Raw genomic sequence first — 21,460 nt, forward strand, 5'->3', positions numbered from 1 at the left:
TTTTTCCTGGTCCCTTATTTAGGTTTTCTAAATTCCTGCTATGAGTGAGACCATCTTGTATTTTTCTTTTTCTTTCTGATTTATTTCACTGAGCATGATCCCTTCTAGCTCCATCCGTGTTGCTGCACACTGCATGTGTTTATCTTTTTTGATTGCTGAGTAATATTCCATTGTGTATATGTCCCACATCTTCTCAATGTGGTACACCCTAGGTGCTTTAAAGAGATCTAAGAATGAAAGATATTACTGAAGTTGATTTCATGGCAAGATTAATTGCCCAGTCTCTTCTTTTAAATTCATTATTTTTTCATTTAAAATAAGCATAGAAACTTTGTTGCCTATAAGTTTCCCACGTGGCTACATTTTGAGAGCTCAGTCTCAAGTAAGACACCTGAGCTGTGGGAGAGTCGGCCCTCATCATTTTACCTGCCAGGGAGGTCTGCTGGACTCAGACAGGCACAGTGAATCCCCACCCAGCTCCAGCAACCAATCTGGAAAGTCTGATCACTAACAGATGACAGTTTCTCAGGGCAATTTTGCTAAACACATTTATTTTCCATCTCTACAAACCTTTAGCTCTAAATGTGATGGTATCTCTTCCTGAGGAGGATTTTAATTGAGCAAGTGAGAAGAAATATGAACAAGAATAAAAACATCACAAGAAAGAAAATGCCCGTGGGTGTAATGGCACAGGATAGTTCTACATCAGACAGCTTAGTTCCCCTTAAAGATGGGGGGTTTGCACACACGGTCTCCTCAGAGCCCTCCAGTTTTTGCAGGTTTTCTTTGTACCATGTTATGAAATGAATATTTAAGCAAGTGCAATCCAGGGGATTGTGACTTAAATTGATGGTGGTTTGCTGCGACAAGATGTGGAGGAGATGGGAAGGGACGATGCTCAAGCTGTTGGCACCCAGATTGAGGTAGATCCCCTTCAAGGGGCTGAGCGCCTCGATGCTCATGCCTGTCAGGCTGTTGTGGCTTAAGTCTAAATGGCTTATTTTTTGAAGGCTCTGGAATGCTTGCTGGTCTATGGAGAGGAGATCACAGAAGGATAAAATGAGAATCTCCAAGGTGCCCACTGTCTGAAGTAGATTGGTGTTTGGGATGCTCCCATCTGGAAAGCGATTGCCCTGGAAGTTTAGATGGCGGAGATCCCGCAGGCCTGCTAGCAGGTGCTGATTACTAGTATCAAGGAGGCAGTGAGAGAGATTCAGAACGTGCAGATGGTCAAGGTTTTGGAAAGGACTTTGTGGAGCATTAACATGCAAGTGAGTAAATGCCAAATCCAGGACTTCTAGGCGAGGACACTCTTTGAACGCCTTACTCTGGAGACCAACTGGCTCGTTATAGCTCAGGTTTAGGTACTGCAGGTGGAGCAGGTTTTTGAGCTGCAGATGGCAGCAATCAGAAGCCTCTATGTTACTGTGACTTAAGTCAAGTTTCTGCAGATCTTCTAGTTTTTCTAAACAACTAACACCAAGGTCAAGTTTCTTCGAGTTGCCTTTGATGTAGAGGTCAGTAAGGGAAGGGAAACTGGCAGCACTGATTTGACACAATTCGTCAAAATCATTTACATTGAGAACTAATTTCTTGAGAGAGTTCATACCCTTAATCCCAGAGGGTAACTTTTTCAAGTGAGTTTGTGTCAGATCCAATTCCTGAAGCCGATTGAAGCACCGAAATGTGGCAGGTGAGAAGTCAGAGAAATGGTGCTTCTGCAGGTTGATACTCTCAACAGACATGTCACAAAGTCCCTCAAACATGGCTGAAGTAATATCTTCATTAATAATGTCCTCAAATGTCCCTAGCCAGAGAGATTGGGCAGTAGAGTTCTGCAGACCAGTTAATATAACAGACAAGTTAAGAGACCCTCCAAATTTCAGGCTTTGGAAATTTTTGGAATGGAAAGCCCCAGGCTCAATGCCCTTAATATCATTGCCATTGAAGTTAAGGCTCAGGTTGGTGGCCTGCTTCAGAGGCCCCATGTCCTCACTGGAAATGTAGTGTATAGCATTATTCTGAAAATCCAGTACTTTCAGATTCTGTGTTGGGAAATTTTCAGGGAACTTAATGGAGGAAAGATGGTTGCCTCCTAGGTGCAAACTTTCTAAGTTTTCCAGATTGTGCACTGGAATAAACTCAAGATTAGTTATTCCTGTTTGGGTTAAGAAAAGATGCTTCAGTGACATGGGTCCATTAAGTGATGTTTCTGCCATGAAGATGAGGGGGTTTCCAGTCAACACAAGAGTGTTCAATTGATGATGTCTTTGAAAAGTGTCTTCATGTATCCAATTAATCTGGCACCTTAAAAGTATAACAGTACTTAGCAATAATTAATTAGGAAACAAAACTGTCACAGTGATTGATATTAATAGTGTCATCTTTTGTATACAGTAAAAACAGTGTATGTTATTCAAAGATAAACATACTTTCTTTGGTACTCACAGATGGGCTATTGTACTGAATGACTAGCCTCTGACTTAAAATTTTTTCCAGATATCTTTGTCCCTTTATGTCAAATTCTAAGAGGTTTGTGTTTGGAAACTACAAAATCAAACTATAATATTTTAAGTAATATAGAATGGGTCATATATAATAAATAACATGATAATTAGCACATGAATCTGTATCATCCTGGGCAAGTCACAGTTGAATATCAATCTCTGGTTGAAAGATAGTTCGTCTATAATCTCTCATCTGTAATCATCTACATATAACCTGGTTTTTCATCTATAACCTATAGAAATAATGAGTACTTTGTAGAATGGTTGTGAATCAAATGAAATATATGAGAATACTGCATAGCAATGTGGAACTCTGGAAGTTCAGAGAAACACATTCTGAATTGCACCCAAAAATAGTGACTGAAACCCCTTCCCTAAACACATACATACCTCTTCCCTGGAGATCAATAGAATAATTTCTTACAAATGGATTGTGAAAAGGGATCTTGAGTCCATATAGCCTGGGGTTTAACAAGCCCCAGGTAACAGTGGCAGGAGGCACTGGTTAGTTGATTATAGATTTTTGAGAGAACTACCTATCCTGTTTAATATTAATATTAATAATCCTTTCAATGGGTGACTTAAAAAAAGAAAGCTAGCTCACAGAGGGAGGCCTTGGGGCTATGTGTTTGTCTTGGTTCTAGGTGCAATGAGAACAAAAACAAACACAGTAAAAATCCACTGAGATTCCCTAACCATCAGCTGCCACTCATGAGGACTGTGGCCTACATTTATGCTGTCTTGCCAACTTTCCAAAAAATTCAAGTGGAAAATTTAAATTGGTTCCAAGATAGTAGTAACTTTAGGTAACAGGTAGGAACAAATAAAAATAGACTTAATTATGTTTTTGAAAGATAAACATCTGAATTTGCATAAAAGTAAAGAGAATAGTACAATGAACTGTCATATCTCACAGACACAATAATCCTCAAGATTTTCCTATAAATGCTTCTTTGCTTTATCTACATGTACATCTATCTCCTGAATTAAAGCAAATTCTAGATACCCTATACATATTTCAGTATGTACCCAGGGAAACACATTAGCCAGTTAGCAACAACAACAACAAAATGTCCTAGAGGATCAGATTGAAAAAGAAAGCAGATACAAGAATTATCAGATATCTCTCATATAATATGTAAAAAATATATGATACAACTAATATATCATATATGTAGCATGTATTATCAGAATATACCATAAATATGTTTTCATCAGACATGTTTGATATGTTTAAAGGAAATATTAAGAACCAAAAGGATACTATGTATAAATATATTAAAATAGAAATATATTTAAAAAATGAAAATCAGTAAAACTTTTTGAAATAGGAAAAGTAACAAATGATAGAAGAAAGTTTAAGTTTTTTCAGACTCAGCTGAAAAAAATATTAATAGACTAGAAGTAGAGAGGAGAAAATTACCTAGAATACAGTCTAAAAAACAACAAAGATACGAAAATGCTTGAAGGATTGATGAGAAGATGCAGTCTAAGCTAAACAGAGATCCAGAAGGAGTAAAGGAGTAAAAGGGCAAGACAAGTTCAGATAGTTATTAGAGGATCTTAGAGTTGAAAATTTCAGAGATCCCAACAATCTACACAATGTGGCAGTGTGATATTACAGAATGCCGAAGCCAAATAGAAGCTATTAAAAACACACAAAGAGCAACATGGCGGCGAGGAGACGCTGCGAGTAAGATCTCCCATTAAAAAAAGTTAATAGGGAGGAAAAGCGGCAGGTCCCAGTGAGAACTGGGACACGGAAGATAAACAGACGACTCCAGCAAACTACCCGAAGAAGAAAGTGCCATAAAAGAGCACTAGAAGGGAGGGAAGCGCAGAACCCTGCTCCCCTCCCCCGCCCACAGAGGCGGCACTCTCCAACCGGCAGAGAGGAGGAAAACAACAAACTAAAACGACCCACAAGAACAAACTACGCAGCAAGCGGGACTGGGAGTGGAAAGGAACTATTGCAGCCACCACACCCCGTGAACGGGAGCTGTGGAGAACCCTGCAGGATTCGCGCAGCGGTGAGCTCCAGGCGCCATTAGAGAACAGCAGAGACCGCGGGAGACCCGCACACAGCCCAGGCCGGCCGGTAAGCTTGCGCGGAAAAGCGGCGGGCTAGAAAAGCAAACGCAGATCGGGATCGCGGCTGCCCAGGTCCCCGCGCCTGAGACCTAGGCTTGCGGGGAGATGCGCGGGGTCCCTCACTGAAGTGAAAGTCCCTCACTGAGTAATCAGAAACCAGGCGCCCAGACACGGGAGCGGGGTGCAAAAGGCACCATTGCTGCGGCCACTGAACTGGGCTACAGCCCGCGTCCTGGACCTGAGGGCTTTGGAACTGAGACCCGGGGCACGAAATTCGGGGCGTGGGCTCTCCATGACAGTGGGGCACAAGGCAGACACAGCACCCCAAAGCCGTTGAGGTTTTCCTTACCATTCCCACTCTGTTCCCTGCCACACGGGGTGAAAAACACAGCTCCCGAAGGGCTCTAGGTGAGATCTCTGGCGCCACCTAGTGACCAGAAAAAAAGTCACTAACACCTTTCTTCAGAAAAGACCACTTGACAGGCAGAAGGCGGAGCCCGTGGCCAGCTGGGAAGTTATCCCACCCCAGGCCCCTTCAGACCAGCAGTCTGAGCCCACAGGGGGAGCAGGCAACCACGGCCAGGGAAGACCAGGCGCGCAGAAGAGTATGCCTGAGACCGGACGCGCAGGGAGTGCGTCCCGCATCGCTATTTTAGAACAGGGACATTTCTTCAGTAAAGACTGCCTGCAGAAGGCTCCCTCAGGAGCCAAAGGTGAGCGGGGAAGCTCGCCCACGCCAGGCCCCGTCTGGCCTGCAGTCCAAACACAGAGGGGAACGGGAACCCACCGCCGGGGCAGACCAAGCACACAGAGGAGTGTGTCCCCACATCGGCATTTTAGAACAGGGACACTTCTTCAGTAAAGACTGCTTGAAACCGACAGATGGCTCCTGGAGAAGCCAGAGGGGAGCAGAGAAGCTCACCCAAGATGCCAGCCAGTCCCAGCAACACAGTATCCCAATGCATACGACAAATTAGAAAACAGACAGTAGGGAGTAGAAGAACCACACGCAACCTAACAACCCCTCAGGAAAAAAGCACACCACAAAAAGAAAACCACCTCCCAGATTGTAACGACAGTAACTTGGAAGAACTTCTGAGCCTTCCAGAAAGAGAATTTAAATTTGCCATGATTAAAAAAATGACAGAACTCATGAAGGAAATTGAGTCCCTAAAGAGGGAAAACAATGCTCAGAAGAAAGAAATTGAGTCCTTAAAGAGGGAAGTGAAAGAAACGCAGGGGATCAAAGAATTAATGGAGGAACTAAAGAACTCTGGGAAAAGCAATGAAAGCAGAATAGATGAAATGGAAGAACGAATAAGTACTCTTGAAGACACAGAAATAAAAAGAACAAAAACAGAAAAGGAAAGAGAAGTACCAAGGAAAAAGAATGAAGAAAGACTTCGGGAACTATCTGACTCCATGAGGAAAGGAAATATAAGAGTTATAGGAATACCAGAAGGAGAGGAGAGAGATGTAGGAACAGAGAAAATATTCCAGGAGATAATTGAAGAGAACTTCCCAAATATGAAGAAGGAACTGAAAATTGATATACAAGAAGCAAGAAGAACACCAAACGTCCACGACGAAAGGAAAAATACAGCAAGACACATAATAGTGAAGCTCCCAAGAATCCAGGACAAGGAAAAAATAATGAATCTGACAAGAGGGAAGAAACAGATAACATTCAAAGGAAAACCAATCAGGCTGACATCAGACTTCTCTGAAGAAACACTACGGGCAAGAAGAGAGTGGAGGGACATAGTCAACAGACTCCAAGAAAACAGATGTCAACCAAGAATACTCTATCCCACAAAGCTCTCCTTCCTCTTTCTAGAAAGAGTAAGGACCTTCCCAGACAAACAGAAACTCCGGAATTTCATTACGACTAAACCCCCACTCCAAAAAATACTATAAGGAGTCCTAAAGCCAGAACCTCAGAGGGACGAATAACAACGAAAGAAGGCAAGAAAAAAAAGTTATTAAAAGAATAAATAAAATCAAAGGAAAGACAAACACAATGGCAAATACAGATGCTAACATATCAATATTAACCCTAAATGTAAATGGACTAAACTCTTCAATAAAAAGACACAGAGTTGCAGCCTGGATTAAGAAACAAAACCCAACCTTTTGCTGTCTCCAGGAAACACATTTAGCTACAAAAGATAAAAATAGACTCAAAGTTAAAGGATGGAAAACAATCCTACAAGCAAATGGACCAAAAAAGAAAGCAGGAACAGCTATACTTATATCAGATAAAACAGATTTCAAACTCAAAAAAATAAAAAAAGACCCCAATGGTCACTACATTATGATCAAGGGGACAATACTTCAAGAAGAAATAACACTCATTAACATATACTCACCTAACGAAGGAGCACCAAAATATATCAGACAACTGTTGTCCTCTCTAAATAAGGACCTAGAGCATTTGGGCTTAACAGACATCTATAGAACACTAAACCCCCAAAAAACGGAGTACACATTTTTCTCAAGCGCACACGGATCATTCTCCAGGATTGATCACATACTGGGGCACAAGACAAACATCAACAGATACACCAAGATTGAAATCATACCAAGCATCTTTTCTGACCATGAAGGCATCAAGCTAGAAATAAACCATAAAAAGAAGGCAAGGAACTTTCCTACCTCATGGAGACTAAAAACCACACTACTGGAAGACCACTGGACTAATGAGGGGATCCAAGAGGAAATTAAAAAATTCTTTGAATTGAATGACAAGGAGGACACCAATATCCTAAATGTATGGGACGCAGCAAAAGCAGTAATAAGAGGAAAATAAATAGCAATAGAAGCTCACATCAAGAAACAAGAAAGAACTCAAAGAAACAACCTAATCTCGAAGCTCAAAGATCTAGAAAAAGAACAACAAAAAAACCCCAAAACCTGTAGAAGAAAAGAAATAATAAAAACCAAAGCAGAAATAAATGAAATTGAAACTAAAAAAACAATCCAAAAGATTAATGAAACCAAGAGCTGGTTCTTCGAAAAAATCAATAAAATAGACAATCCCCTAGCCAGGCTCACAAAGGAAAAAAGGGAAAAAACACAAATAAACAGGATCATAAATGAAAGAGGAGAAATCACAACAGACACAGCAGAAATCAAAAGAATAATCAGTAACTACTACGAAGAGTTATATGGAAACAAGTTCAACAATCTAGAGGAGATGGACAAATTCCTACAACTCTACAATCACCCAAAGCTAGATAAAAAAGAAATAGAACACCTAAACAGACCAATTATGAGCAGCGAAATTGAAATGGTAATCAAAAACCTCCCCAAAAACAAAAGCCCAGGACCTGATGGATTTGCAAATGAATTCTACCAAACATTCAGAGATGAATTAGTGCCTGTCCTTCACAAACTCTTCCAAAAAATTGAGAAGGAAGAGACAATACCAAACACATTCTATGAAGCCAACATTACACTAATACCAAAACCGAACAAGGACAACACAAAAAAGGAAAACTACAGGCCAATCTCCCTAATGAACACTGATGCAAAAATCCTCAATAAAATTTTAGCTATCAGAATCCAACAATGTATCCATAAGATAATTCACCACAACCAAGTAGGATTCATTCCAGGGACACAAGGATGGTTTAACATCCGAAAATCAATCAATGTTATCCAACACATCAACAAAAAGAAATATAAAAACCATATGATAATATCAGTAGATGCTGAGAAAGCTTTCGACAAAGTGCAACACCCATTCATGATAAAAGCCCTTGAAATTCTTGGGATACAAGGAACATACCTCAACATCATAAAGGCCATCTATGACAAGCCAACAGCCAGTATCATTCTCAATGGTGAAAAGCTGAAAGCAATTCCATTAAGATCTGGAACAAGACAAGGATGTCCACTCTCACCACTGCTTTTCAGTATAGTACTGGAAGTCCTAGCCAGAGCAATAAGACAAGAGAAAGACATCCAAGGAATCCAAATAGGAAAAGAAGAAGTCAAACTATCACTATTTGCAGATGATATGATAATATACATAGAGAACCCCAAAAACTCCACAGAAAAACTAATTCAACTCATCAATCAGTTCAGTAAAGTGGCAGGATACAAAATCAACACGCAAAAGTCAGTAGCCTTCCTATACACAAACAATAAATCTGAAGAAGAAGAAGAAATAAAAAAAACATCCCTTTTATTATCAAAACAAAAAAAAATCAAATATTTGGGCATAAATCTAACAAAAGAGGTAAAGTACCTATACAAAGAAAACTATAAAACACTGTTAAAAGAAATAGAAGAAGACACAAAGAAATGGAAAGACATCCCCTGCTCATGGATTGGAAGAATAAACATTATTAAAATGGCCATTCTACCAAAAGTAATATACAGATTCAATGCTATTCCAATCAAAATTTCAATATCATTCTTCAAAGAAATAGAACAATTATTGATGAAATTCATATGAAATCACAAAAAAACCCAAATAGCCAAAGCTCTCCTGAAACAAAAAGAAGGAAATGGAGGCATCACACTTCCAGACTTCAAACTCTACTACAAAGTCATAATCATCAAAACTGCATGATATTGGAACAAGAACAGACACACAGACCAATGGAATCAAATAGAAAATCCAGAAATAAACCCACAGATTTATGATCAATTAATCTTTGACAAAGGAGCAAAGACTATGCATTGGAGCAAAGAAAGTTTGTTCAATAAATGGTGCTGGGAAAACTGGGTCGCTACATGCAAAAGAATGAAGCTTGACCACTACCTCACACCATACACAAAAATCAACTCAAAAATGGATTAAAGAACTAGACATAAGACCTGAAACCATAAAATACATAGAAGGAAATATAGGCGAAATACTACGTGATTTGCACATCAAAGACATCTTTTCAGACACATCACCCAAAGCAGTGATAGTGAAGGCAAAGATAAACAGCTGGGACTACATCAAATTAAAGAGCTTCTGCACAGCAAAAGAGACAATAACAAAAACAAAGAGAAACCCCACCAACTGGGAAAACATTTTTGCACACAACAACTAATGATAAAGGACTGATCACAAAAATCTGCAAAGAGCTGATGAGACTCAACAACAACAAAGAAAATAATCCAGTCAAAAAATGGGCAGAAGAGCTAAAAAGAAATTTCTCTGAAGAGGAAATGCAAATGGCCAACAGGCATATGAAAAAATGTTCAACATCACTTGTAATCAGGGAAATGCAAATCAAAACTACCATGAGATACCATCTTACACCAGTGAGAATGGCACATATTAAAAAAACTAGCAATAAGGCGAGGGTGTGGAGAAAAAGGAACTCTCCTGCACTGTTGGTGGGAGTGCAAACTGGTCCAGCCACTATGGAGAGCTGTGTGGAGATTTCTGGACCTACTAAACATAGAGCTTCCATATGATGCAGCAATTCCACTCCTAGGTATTTACCCAAAGGACACAGAAACATCAATTCCAAAGAGCACCTGCACCCCTATGTTTATAGCAGCACTATTTACAATAGCTAAGCTTTGGAAACAGCCCAGATGCCCAAAAGTAGATGACTGGATCAAGAAGATGTGGTACATATACACCATGGAATATTACTCAGCATTCAAAAAGATAAACACATGCAATTTGCAGCAACATGGATGGCGCTGGAAGGGATCATGCTCAGCGAAATAAGCCAGAAAGAAAAAGAAAAATACCGGATGGTCTCACTCATAGCAGGAATCTAGAAAACTTAAATAAGGGACCAGGAAAATGAATATAAGAAAGTGAAAATCAAAATCAACAAAAAACTATGAACCAGAGACACTTTTTTGGGGGTGGGGGGCAGGAGGGGAGGTACTGGGGTCAGAATGGGGGGGTTGAAATTGTATGGGGAATATAAAAATAAAATTTATTATTAATTAAAAAAAGCTAAAAAAAATATAAGAATAATTTACTCATAAGAATGAGTCTCTAAGATGATGTCTGTCTTGCCAGAATAGAAATTTTATGACTTTCACATGTATCATATCTTGTTAGCTAATTCTCAATAAACGAGTATACTTGAAAAAAAAATAAATAAAAACACACAAAAAGGGGGTGGATTACTTAGATGTGAACAATTAGACAGGACATTGCCTAACAGCAACAATGAAGACTAGAGTGAAAGCATGAAAGTGCTAAGAAAAAGTAACTCTTAATCTAGAATCTTATGTCAGAAAATACTGTGTTTCAAGAATGAGCATTAAGTAAAGACTCTCAGAAAAACAAAAACTGAGAGAGTTTACTGTTAACAGATTCTCACTCATCAAACAAATTTCTCAAGCATACTTTGGAAAAAAGAAAAGTTATTCCAGAAAGGAAGATGAAAAGCAAGATGGAAAAATGAGCAGAGAACAGAAACCCTGTTGGTAAAGCTAAAGAAGCAATACTGCATAAAGGAATAAAAGCAGTGTCTAATTCATGACCAGATAACATATAAGGAGTTGAGGAGGGGAGGATTTTAGAAGGTTTGAGGTCATATTTTTATCACTTGGTGAAATTAGGGGCCAAAGAAACAGAGTGGTCCAACTAGAAGAACTAGCCTGTCCCAAGCACTATTTAAAAATGAATGTGGTCAGACTCATTCCACCTGTGAAAGACACAGGAAAGGAGCGGAAAGTAAATTTCTTTGGGACATAATAGCTAGGTAGCAGAAGGATTTCTGTCTCTCTTTGAAAGGGCAAGGTTTTCTCTCAGGTAAGGTTTCTAATCATAGCACATGTTGTCTTGGCTGGAGCGTGGCCTGAGGTCATTGGAGGGACACTGGATTGTGAATCAGGAAAGCTGAGTCCAGTTCTCCTTTCCCTGTGACTGTAAGCAAACTAACAAAATCTTCAGGGACCTCTGCTTCCTCATCAGATGCGGTTTGGGTGGTGTATTTGCCATGCCTACCTCACAAGGTGGTTATAAATTAGTGTAGGGGGTAACTGTGCTCCCATTTTACAGATGCCTAAACTGGGAGGAGATGGAGCTACTGTGAGGGATGCAGATATCATCCTTTTTATCTACCCCCCCCCACACACTGTGATTCCCTTTTGTTTTCTTCCTTTATTTTCTTGTGATAGTTTTGCCCACTGTTTCAAGCACACTGGTTAAGTTTTTAAATTCCTGATTCCTCCTCTAAAACCAGAGAATGGAAAGCTTTTTCTAGTTTGTAGGGGAAAAAATTAATAGCTTGTGTGTGTGTGTTCCTCCTGCAAAATTCTCTCAAAATGTCATTAACCAATAAAAGCTATGCCCAAATGTAATAGAATATGACATCTGATTTAGTGCCAGTCTAGTTCCCAGTTTTGCTATCAATATTCCTTAGAACTTCTTGAACAGCACTGTTGACGCAATCTATTTGGAGAACAATCCACTTTCCTCTCCATTGATTGGGGTAACAACCCATTTTCCTCTCCATTGATTGGTGTTTAATTAAATTACATTTCATCTGTGTACAGATATTTCAGGGGAAAGGGTAAACAGATAGGATAAGCAGATTGTTCCTGTGCCCCAAAAGAAGGTCATGGAAACAATTCAAACTCACTAGATTGTTTACTTAAGTAAAACATGAAGCACATAAGGAACTCAGACACGTACCTGGTTAAATCCAAAAAGACAAGATCTATGAGTCTGATGAAAGTTGCATTTTGAATTGTAGGCAAGAAATTAAAACCAAATTCCAAAAATTCTGTTGTGTTTGGTAGATTGTCAGGAATTTCTCTGAGACCTAGATTTTCACAGTTATATGTCATGTTGGCTTCTTTCTGATGAGAAAAACAATGTAAATTAATGTCAGACTTTGCAATTTGGGTGACTATTAAGCAAAATTATATGTTTTATCCTTTGAACAGCAATCTCACTTCTAGGAGTCTGTACCAAATACATACTTGCAAAACCCCAAAATAACTTACACTAAAGTATTCATTTTAGTATTTTCTCTTGGTGATAACAAAAGATTGGCAATTAGCAGATTATCCATCAATATATGACAAGATGACAAAGCATACATTCTTGGAATGGGAACTTCTGTGTCTGAAAATGGAATGAGTAAGCTCTCCATACCCTGAGGTGGAGTGATAACTAGGTATATCGCAAGGTTAAAAAACAAGGTGCATGGTGTATATATAACATATATAGCATATAATATGCTAATTTTTGTATAAGAAAGGTATATATTTTCTAATATTTGTAAACAAACTCAAAAAATGGGGAAAAAACAAAAACTGTTTTTAAGGGAAGTGAAAAAAACAAATAGAGGAACAGGGATGGAAAGAGACATTTCTGAATTTACTTTGTCTTATAATCTTGAATTTGGATGCATGGAAATGTTTTGTTACCATTTGAAAATGAATCAACTCTAGATAAGCATCAGCAAACTGAGATAATCAATAAGACTTTGTGATGTGATGTAATGTGAAGTACACAGTACCTCCTATGAGCTATTATTGGCTACCCCTCCCTTCCCCAGCAACAAAAAATTAAACTTGAATCTAATCAAGATCTTAAAACTTCACTTTCAGGCTACATGTGATATGATAAATTCAACAGCAGCACAATCAGCCAAATGCAGAGGGCAAGGCATTGTACAGAACTGACTTTAATTCATCAACATGTGAGTGATGGGGGAAGTGGAAAGGGAAATGTGGCCAGGACAGAGACTGTTCTTGTTAAAAGAGAAAAAGGGATGGAAAAGACATAACCAACCAATAAAGAGTAGCCCTTGTTTAAGTTCTGATTGAAATCAAGCATTTGAGAGAAGATATTTTATAGATGGTCAGGGAACTTTGAGGACAGGATATTAAGGAATTGAGAATTTTGTCAAAGGTAGGAGAAATTTTTTTGAGATGCATAAGAAGTATTTTTTTTTTTATAGAGGCATGTTTTATTTATTTATTTATTTGTTTGTTCGTTTTGTTTATACATGCACTGGGTACAGTCAGAAGCGCGGGAGGGCGAGAGAATTCACCAGAGCCAGAGTGGGGAGCAGAGCAGGCAGAAGGACCGAAGTACACTGCTGAGGGGAGCAGCGGGCGGCAGGAGAGGTCTGCGCGCCATGTGGGACCCTCCTCCAGTGGCCCGGGAGCAGCCGGGGATCGAACCGGTGTTGCAGAGGCTGCGGGCAGCTTCGCAACCCAGCGCTCAACCGCTGCGCCACCGGGGAGGCCCGAGATGCATAAGAAGTATTTAGGGTAATTATGACTTGATGTTTGCGTTTTGCTTTAAAATACAGTAATAGAGGCAAGATGTTGATGGTTGTAGAATGCTGAGTGATTGATAATGGAGGTTCCATGGAACTAGTTATTTTTGTCTCTGTTTAGAAATTTTCCTAATATATATTTTTTAAAAACCTAGTAGTGTGGAACAGACCTTATGTTATGTGGACTTGGAGTATTGACGACCGAATCAATTTTGAATATCTGCTGGATACTAATAGCTGACGCTAGCATTAGGCACAGACCTGCAGGTGGGGCCAGAGGACCTCCTTACTATAGACCCAGGAAAGACAAGTATTTAGAATTCTGCCAGTCACTGCTTGCTAAATGCCCTAACTCAAGTTTTGTATCTTAGACTACCTAGATAAAAATGCGAAGGAGTTGGTTAGAAATGTATGGCATTTTGGGTCATAATTTATCTAAATATTGTCTTATGATGAAGGTTAGTGGGGTGTGTTTGCTATTTTGCATGGGGAGGCTTCCAGGAAAGGAAAATGATCTTCAAGGAATAGTTGGGGGCCAGCTCTCAGATCATCTCATCTCAGACAACCTTTCAGGCCCTGCCTTCTCCCGGGCCACGTAGTAGTCTCATCAGACACCCTCTGATACTACTCTAGTCTGGGCAAGACAAGCCCCTTCAAATTCTAGATCAGGAGCTTTCCTCACACTGAGTGGCAGGCAGGTCTGTTTGTTAGAAACGAAGGTTGCACACATCTGCCTTCATTCTGGAGTGTGAGGTTTTAGAATCACCATTTTAACTGCATTTCCCTTTCCTCCAACTTCTGCTTAGTGGGCCACTTTTTATAACTGCAGTGAGCATGCTTATTTACAGGAAATTGCCAGGTTTTTTTCCCCATATTTTAACAATATTAAGAATGTCACTGATGAAAATGCCATAATTATATTTTCTTGTAATTCATTCTTCATTTTGTAGACCTGATATGTGCCAGGCACTGTCACAAATCTGTGTAATGAAACAGAAATGCACACTTTACTTTTAAAACTTAGATTTAGCTGACTGTGGGAAACTCATATGTTGCTAGACTTCTCTTTGGTGCCAGTGAACATGGAAGACCCAGAGAGATGGATTTGTAGCTGCTGCTCCTTAGCTGACAAGTTTTGGATTAGCTGTGAGGAGACTTTCTTTTCTGGCCTACTTTGGCATAACTGATGTCACGTGCACTTGGAGAAAGGGGGCCTTTGTCTTGCTCTAGTCTTTTTTTATTTTTTAAAGATTTATTTATTTATTTATACAAGAACAGGGGTACAGGCCAGATGCGCGGGAGGGTGAGAGGATTCACCAGAGCCAGAGCGGGGAACAGAACAGGCAGACTGATGAAACACACTGATGAGGGGAGAAGCGGGTGCGACAGAAGAGGTCTGCCCCGCCATGTGGGACCCCTCGCTGGCCAGCCGGGATCGAACTGGCGCTGCAGAGGCTATGGACAGCCTCACAATGCTGTGCTCACAACCTGCACCACCAGGGGAGGCCCTGTCTTGCTCTATTCTGACCCAAAAGAAAAAGGCTTAACACTGATCATGGCCTCCTTCTCCTGAATATATAAGTACACGTGACATCTGCATTATCCTCGTGTGTGCTTTACTAAGCATTGTACTGCAGTAATGTGATTCAGAAAGCTGAGAATCAAGGAGGAGCTCAGCTAAGCCAGTGGCCTGAGGGAAATGAAATAAGGCAGGGAAATGAAATAGCTCTTTTTCAACCCAGGGAAAACTGAGCACCAGGCTAACACTACCAAGGAGTATTGGGAGGACCACCATCACCATAACACTAACTAATCTCCAGTAGGGTAGAAACTGCAATGAACTCTCTGCCCTCAGTTCCTAGGAGAAAGAAGCAAATGATGAGAATTGTAGCAAAGAGGAGAATTAATAAAACTAAAGACATTTTAGAGATGTCCTGGGCTCTTCCCATTGGCTTTTGTAATCATACTCCCATATAATCAAAATGACCATTACATATGGTGACTCCAAAACACCACATGCTCTGGAATCATCTAATCAACATTAACTTCCTTTTAATCTATTGTATTTTTCTAAGCAGAAAGTATACACACACACAATCAATCATATTCTCTTTGTTGAGAGTAAATTGCTGATATCATGACTCTTTACTCCTTCATTTCTTAAGAAGCACAATGTCATCATAAAATTTGGGATATTTAATATTGACACAACATTATTATTCAATATATAATCTATATTCAAAATTTGCCAATTGTCCCAGTGTTGCTTTTTAGTAATTTTTGTCTTTTATGCAGGTGACTCATTGCATTGAACTTCATGTCTATTTAGTCTCCTATAATCCGAGATAATTCCTCAGCCTTTCATTGTCTAACATGGCATTGATTTTTACTTTTGTTTGTTTGAAAAAATGCAGGCTCACATTTAGCAGCATGTCCCTCATTTGGGGTTTGTATGTATCCTCAGGATTTGATTTCAGTTATACATTTTTTGGTAGAAATATTTTAACATGAGGTAGTGTCTTTCTTCTGGCCAGGTTTCATATCAAAACTTCTTGAGAGGGATTTCTGAAAGCATAGCTCAGCTTCAGGACCGCAGAGTGAGAATGCATAGGAGGAGGAGAGGACAGGATGCTAGAAAGGAATGCTGGGTCCCCACAGCCTGGCCACTGCAAGTTTGCCCCGGGCTGGGCCTGCTCCCAGAGCCACGTGCTCAGTGGCCTTTCCAGGCAGACATCTGTCTCCACTTCTGCACACTTGAGAGTTCCTTTGCACTCCATGTGACCACTTCCTAGACATCCAGCCTTAGCTTTCTAGACCTCACTCACTATGAGGTTTATTTTTAAAGTCACTTTCTCTCTTTTCTGCTTTGACCCGTCCCATAACAGACAGGACCCTTCTTGATGTGAAGCCATGCATCCAGCAGGCCTGTGCCAGGCACATGGTATTCAGGTCAACTGCCTCAGGGCCACCTCTACCCCAGCTCAAGGATGTTTGCTCAGTGCTCACTGCTTCCTGAGACCTGTGCCAAACACTTTGCTCCAACTCTGCCTCAGAGCTGTGGCTTTTATAGACAGAACTCCCATGTCTACATATGTGTTTGCATTCCTCTTCCTCCAGGTATTCATTTGCATATTTTCTATCAGGATCTTATTTTGCTTCATTTCTGCTGTATCTCCAACTCCCTGCTATCCCACTGTATTTTTCTCCTTTCTTATTTAGGACCTTTGGGCTTCACTCATGTGCTGATCCCCATTTTTTCAGATGTTTCATCTGGACCTGCGTATGCAGCAGCACCCTTCCTATGTACCCTTCAGAGTCTGAGATGCTGAACCCCAACCCTCTCTTGTTCATCACTGCTCTGTCCATAGCTAGCTGTTTGACTAAGCCAAAGCCCAGAGTGACAATTACTCTCTGGAAGAAAAATAAACCACTCCCAAAGGGCACAGCCCTAAAACTTTGTTGTCCATCTGACTCCTCCAAGCAAAGGCCATTCCAATTATATGTGATTTGGTTTCTGTTGGTCTTGAGCCATACTGTTTGGGTTTACCTCCCAGCTCTCAAGCACCAAATTGTGGTCTCTGAACCTCCTTTTCCTCAATTGTAGGTTGAGGATAATAACCTTCTTTGCAGGCCAGCTCTGAGAATGAATGAAATAATGTATGTCAAGCACTGAACAAGAAGAGGTATCATTTAAATGGGTCGTTATTATATCATGCCATTGTCTAGAGGTACCAGGAAGCCCTGTATCCATGAACTTGGTGTTCTCCTTCCTAGGACTCTTTCTTTCAATGGTTTTTAGTCAAGATAAGCCCATTTGAAAGGTGGAAATATGACTATAATCCCAAGCAATTATTTGATAGTGAATCCAAAATGTTTCCATTTCAAATCACAGATTACTGAATTCCAGCTGTGCCTTGACAACCTCCAAAGATTTGGTCATGGTTCCAAATTTGTTAAGAGAGAGAGACAGAGAGAGAGAGAACATACAGCATTTCAAAATGGAAGATTCCATGTGGAATGTTTATGGTTATTTACTGTAATACTTCTACAACTTATATCTATATTTGGAATTTTTTTTCAAACAAAAAGTCTTAATAAAAATTTGACTGCTACATTATACCATATGCAAAAATCAATTCCAGATGAACTGTATATCTAAACATGAATCCTAGAAATTGATAAAATACAGAATAATATTCCTAGAAGATAATACAGGATTATATTGTGATGACCTTGGGGTAGTAAAAGATTTCTGAAATAGGACTTCTGTTCATTCAAAGATAATAACATTTTAAGGACACTAGCAAATGGTAGTGAGGTTGAGGAGCAATCAGAACTCACACACATTGCTGATGAGTAAAATTTGTAGTAACATTTCGGAAGGATATTTGGCAATATCAACTAAAGTTAAACACATGTATACCCTGTGACCAAATACATCCACTACCTGGAATACCCCTGATAAAAATATGTTCCTTTGTTTACTAAAGACATAGATAAGCATGTCCAAAGTAACAGCATGCATAATAGCATTAAATTTGGAAACAATGCAAATGTTCACAAGCACAGAATGGATAAATGAAGGGCGGTCACTGATATGACAGAATACCATTCAGCAGTGCACGAACGAATGAGAGCTGCATACAATACCATCAGTAAATCTTGCATGTTGAATGTTGAATGGAAGAAGCCAGACATGAAAAGAGGTCCCATATATATATATAATTTAAAAGTAGGCAAAATCAATCTACGGGAAGAGAGTTAGAGCACTCATTCTTTTGGGGGTGAGTGACTGGGAAGAGACAGGAGTGCAGGTGCTGAGAATGCTGGCTTCCTTGATCTGTGTGCTGGTCACATGGGCATGGAAATGGTGAGACTCATTGTTTTGACTTAAGTGAACAGGACACTTAGGATGGGTGGACTTTTCTATATTCGTGTTTCGCTTCAATAAAAGGTTTCTGAGCTCAGAATGGAATGAAACCTTGTTTTCAGGATCGGGATTAGAAGCGAATTGTGGTTGCATGAACATATATATGGTATGTAGTTGATTGTGCTTAAACTCCAGGGAAAGAACAAAAGAGGAAAGGAGAGCAAGGGGAGGGGAGGTGAACTGTGATGCTTTGCATTTGAAGAGGTGCTAAACCCTAACCAAAATCTTCCTCCTGCCACTCCCACTTTTATCCCACTCATTTGCTGCCTAAAAGTTCCTTACTTCCAGGAACAAGCTGTATTCACTGGATTGCTCCCCAGTATTCACAGATAAATCAAGACTCAGTAAACAGCCTTACAAACTCGGTGTCTAGAAATACATGAAAGAAGAGGTAATGGGAAATCTAGAACCAATGTTAACTTAGTAGGTCCCAAGACCTTTTAAAATCAGAGTCCTTCCAGGGGAAGGGCTTCGGGGAGGTACTGTGATAAAAATTTTCATCTCACCTGACTTATCCAAAAAGGAAAGCTCTCGTTACAGCATAGAGCCAGGCCTGAGTATGCTGGAAAACTCAGGAGTGCTCCTGTGACCTGAGTAGCATGGGAGGCCCTGAAACAGGCAGCAAAAGGCTAGGGCACTCTCCCCGCCTCTCGCCTTTACTTTTTGCCAAAACAGATGATGTTTGCAATATGGAACCAGCATCGCTGGGACCTGGTGTCCTCAGTAGGAAGTTAGAGTGGTCCAGTATTCTCATGGGCTTCCCAAAGTATCATGGCCATTGTGGGCTTCAGAAGAGCCAAGGGCTTTGCACTGATGTGGGGGTTTAGAAGTTGATTTGGGAGAGTGAAGAGGCAGGGTGTTGAATAAAGCCTTCTTCCGAATGAACTGGAATTTAAATGGAAATATTATCCCATCTGAGGCTGTTTCCAAGAGATGGATGGCATATCTACCTGGTCACCAAGGAGGTGCCCCACTCCTATCCTCTTATCATACCACGTACATGGCTGTGTGAAGTGACCTTCCAACTACTATGGTTAAATTGGATAATCTTCTGGGGGCAGATAAAAACCTGTTATTCATTCACCCCTCTCTGTTGTGAGCTGAATTGTGTCCCCCCTCAAATTCATAATATTAACTCCATTGCCCTATTACAAGTTTCTTTGAAGACTGGATCTTCAGAGAGGTAATTAAATTAAACTGAATTCATTAGAGGGGGTTCTAATCCAACATGACTAGTGTCTTTGCAAGAAGTATAAATTTGGACATTAACACAGTCAGGATAAACAATATGAGACAGAGAGAGGGGAGAGGTACAGTAAGTTGATGAGAGAGATCTCAGAAGAAACTCTGCTGGCACCTTGAACTTGGACTTGGAATCACCAGAAGTGTGAGAAAATGATTTTCTGTGGTTGAAGCCCCAAGCCTCTGGTACTTTGCTATGGCAGCCTGAGACAACTGCACCTGCCCAACCTTAACCTCTGCCAGGCCTCCTCTGTGCATCTTGATTCCATCTTATACCAGACTAGCAAGATTCTGCTCCTTTCTGCTCCTAGGCATTTTTCTAGTTCCAGCTGTGATTCTTGCCCTTGTCAGACAAGACAAGTCTTTGCCCTGCTCTTCACTGTGGCCCCCAAGAGCTACATCTCTTCATTTGCTACTCCTGTTCCTTCTTCTTCTAATACAGGAAAGCAGGCTGTCCGGCCACCAAGACTGATGGTTCTCCTCAGCTCAGCCCTCATCTGGCAGGCAGTGTGGTGCTGCACACTTCAGTGGGGGAAGGTTGAAGCATGGTAGGAGATCACAAGACACTGAGGCCCTTCTCCTTTCTCATTACTCCCTCCAAGAACTTCCCATAGGCTGAGATAGATTGTTAAAGTCCAAAGAAAACAGGGAAATTTGGCTATATTCTCAGATAATACTCCTATGAGATAGTAAAACAGATGGAGGACTGTCCAACTTGAGAGGAAAGCCAGAATCATTGAGAGGGATCTTTCTAGTCTCTAAAACCTGGCATAGGATTTTCCAACTAATCCAAGAAATGAAAGGACTGTTTGAGGGAGTGGCCATGAACTGGGGTATGGGACACCCATACTAGGAAGCAGGTTTGGGGTCTATTCTTTGCACTGAGACAGTGGATTTCTTATGTCCGAATGAGGATTGGAGGGGGAGGAATTTGTTAGACAAGGAGAAAAATTCTCACCTTTTCCTGTATGAATCTATACGATTATTCCCTGACTGAGCTCTTTTGTTCCTTTTTTGCAATAATAATAACAAAAACAAAGTTAATTTCTACACACCCTTTTGTTCTCTCAAGGAAAGTGAGTATTTAGATGCTTAGGCTCAGATGGGACTAACATGCTGAATCTCAAAATTTCTGGGCAGTTTAATCTGGATAAAGACAAACAGTTTGGACTTACCTCAGTGCACATCTGATTCAAAGATGTGATGATGCTACAGCTGGCAAAAAACAGCAGTGCCAAAAGGAAGCAACTGACATGGGAAGCCATCACAAGACAGCTGCCACCCCAGGCTGGTGTGCCCGTCTGATGCCTGGAGCTGTCCTCAAATTGAGCTGTGGTGGTCTTGGCAATTCTGCAGCCAGAGGTGCTCAGAGGGGTAACCTCAGAACAAGAAATGCTGTTAGAATTGCTCAGCTTTTGTTGCCTCTGCACTTCAAAAAGGGGAAGTCCATTTTTGCATACCACCCATCCCTGCCAAAA

At 40.4% G+C, this 21,460-nt stretch overlaps 1 protein-coding gene across 1 annotated transcript; it reads right to left on the reverse strand.

Annotated features, from left to right (window-relative positions):
* Positions 1-544: 544 nt before the first annotated feature.
* Positions 545-21,348, reverse strand: CD180 (CD180 molecule). Its single transcript, XM_037529673.1, has 3 exons — positions 21,158-21,348; positions 12,211-12,377; positions 545-2,307 (listed from the first exon to the last, which is right to left on the reverse strand). Exons 1-3 carry the CDS (start codon positions 21,245-21,247, stop codon positions 579-581), a joined length of 1,986 nt encoding a protein of 661 aa, XP_037385570.1. The 5' UTR covers positions 21,248-21,348; the 3' UTR covers positions 545-578.
* Positions 21,349-21,460: the final 112 nt, after the last annotated feature.

The sequence above is a fragment of the Talpa occidentalis genome, unplaced genomic scaffold, assembly GCF_014898055.3.
Source record: "Talpa occidentalis isolate TD23 unplaced genomic scaffold, MPIMG_talOcc4v2.1 talOcc4.6, whole genome shotgun sequence".
Lineage (NCBI taxonomy): Eukaryota > Metazoa > Chordata > Mammalia > Eulipotyphla > Talpidae > Talpa > Talpa occidentalis.

Excerpts from the sequence above, each read along its gene's own strand:
- CD180 (XM_037529673.1), bottom strand. The coding sequence starts at position 21,247 with ATGGCTTCCCATGTCAGTTGCTTCCTTTTGGCACTGCTGTTTTTTGCC. Across the intron at positions 12,378-21,157 it reads TGAATCAGATGTGCACTGAG|AAAGAAGCCAACATGACATA; the intron begins GTAAGTCCAAAC and ends TTTTCTCATCAG. Across the intron at positions 2,308-12,210 it reads GTCTTTTTGGATTTAACCAG|GTGCCAGATTAATTGGATAC; the intron begins GTACGTGTCTGA and ends TATACTTTTAAG.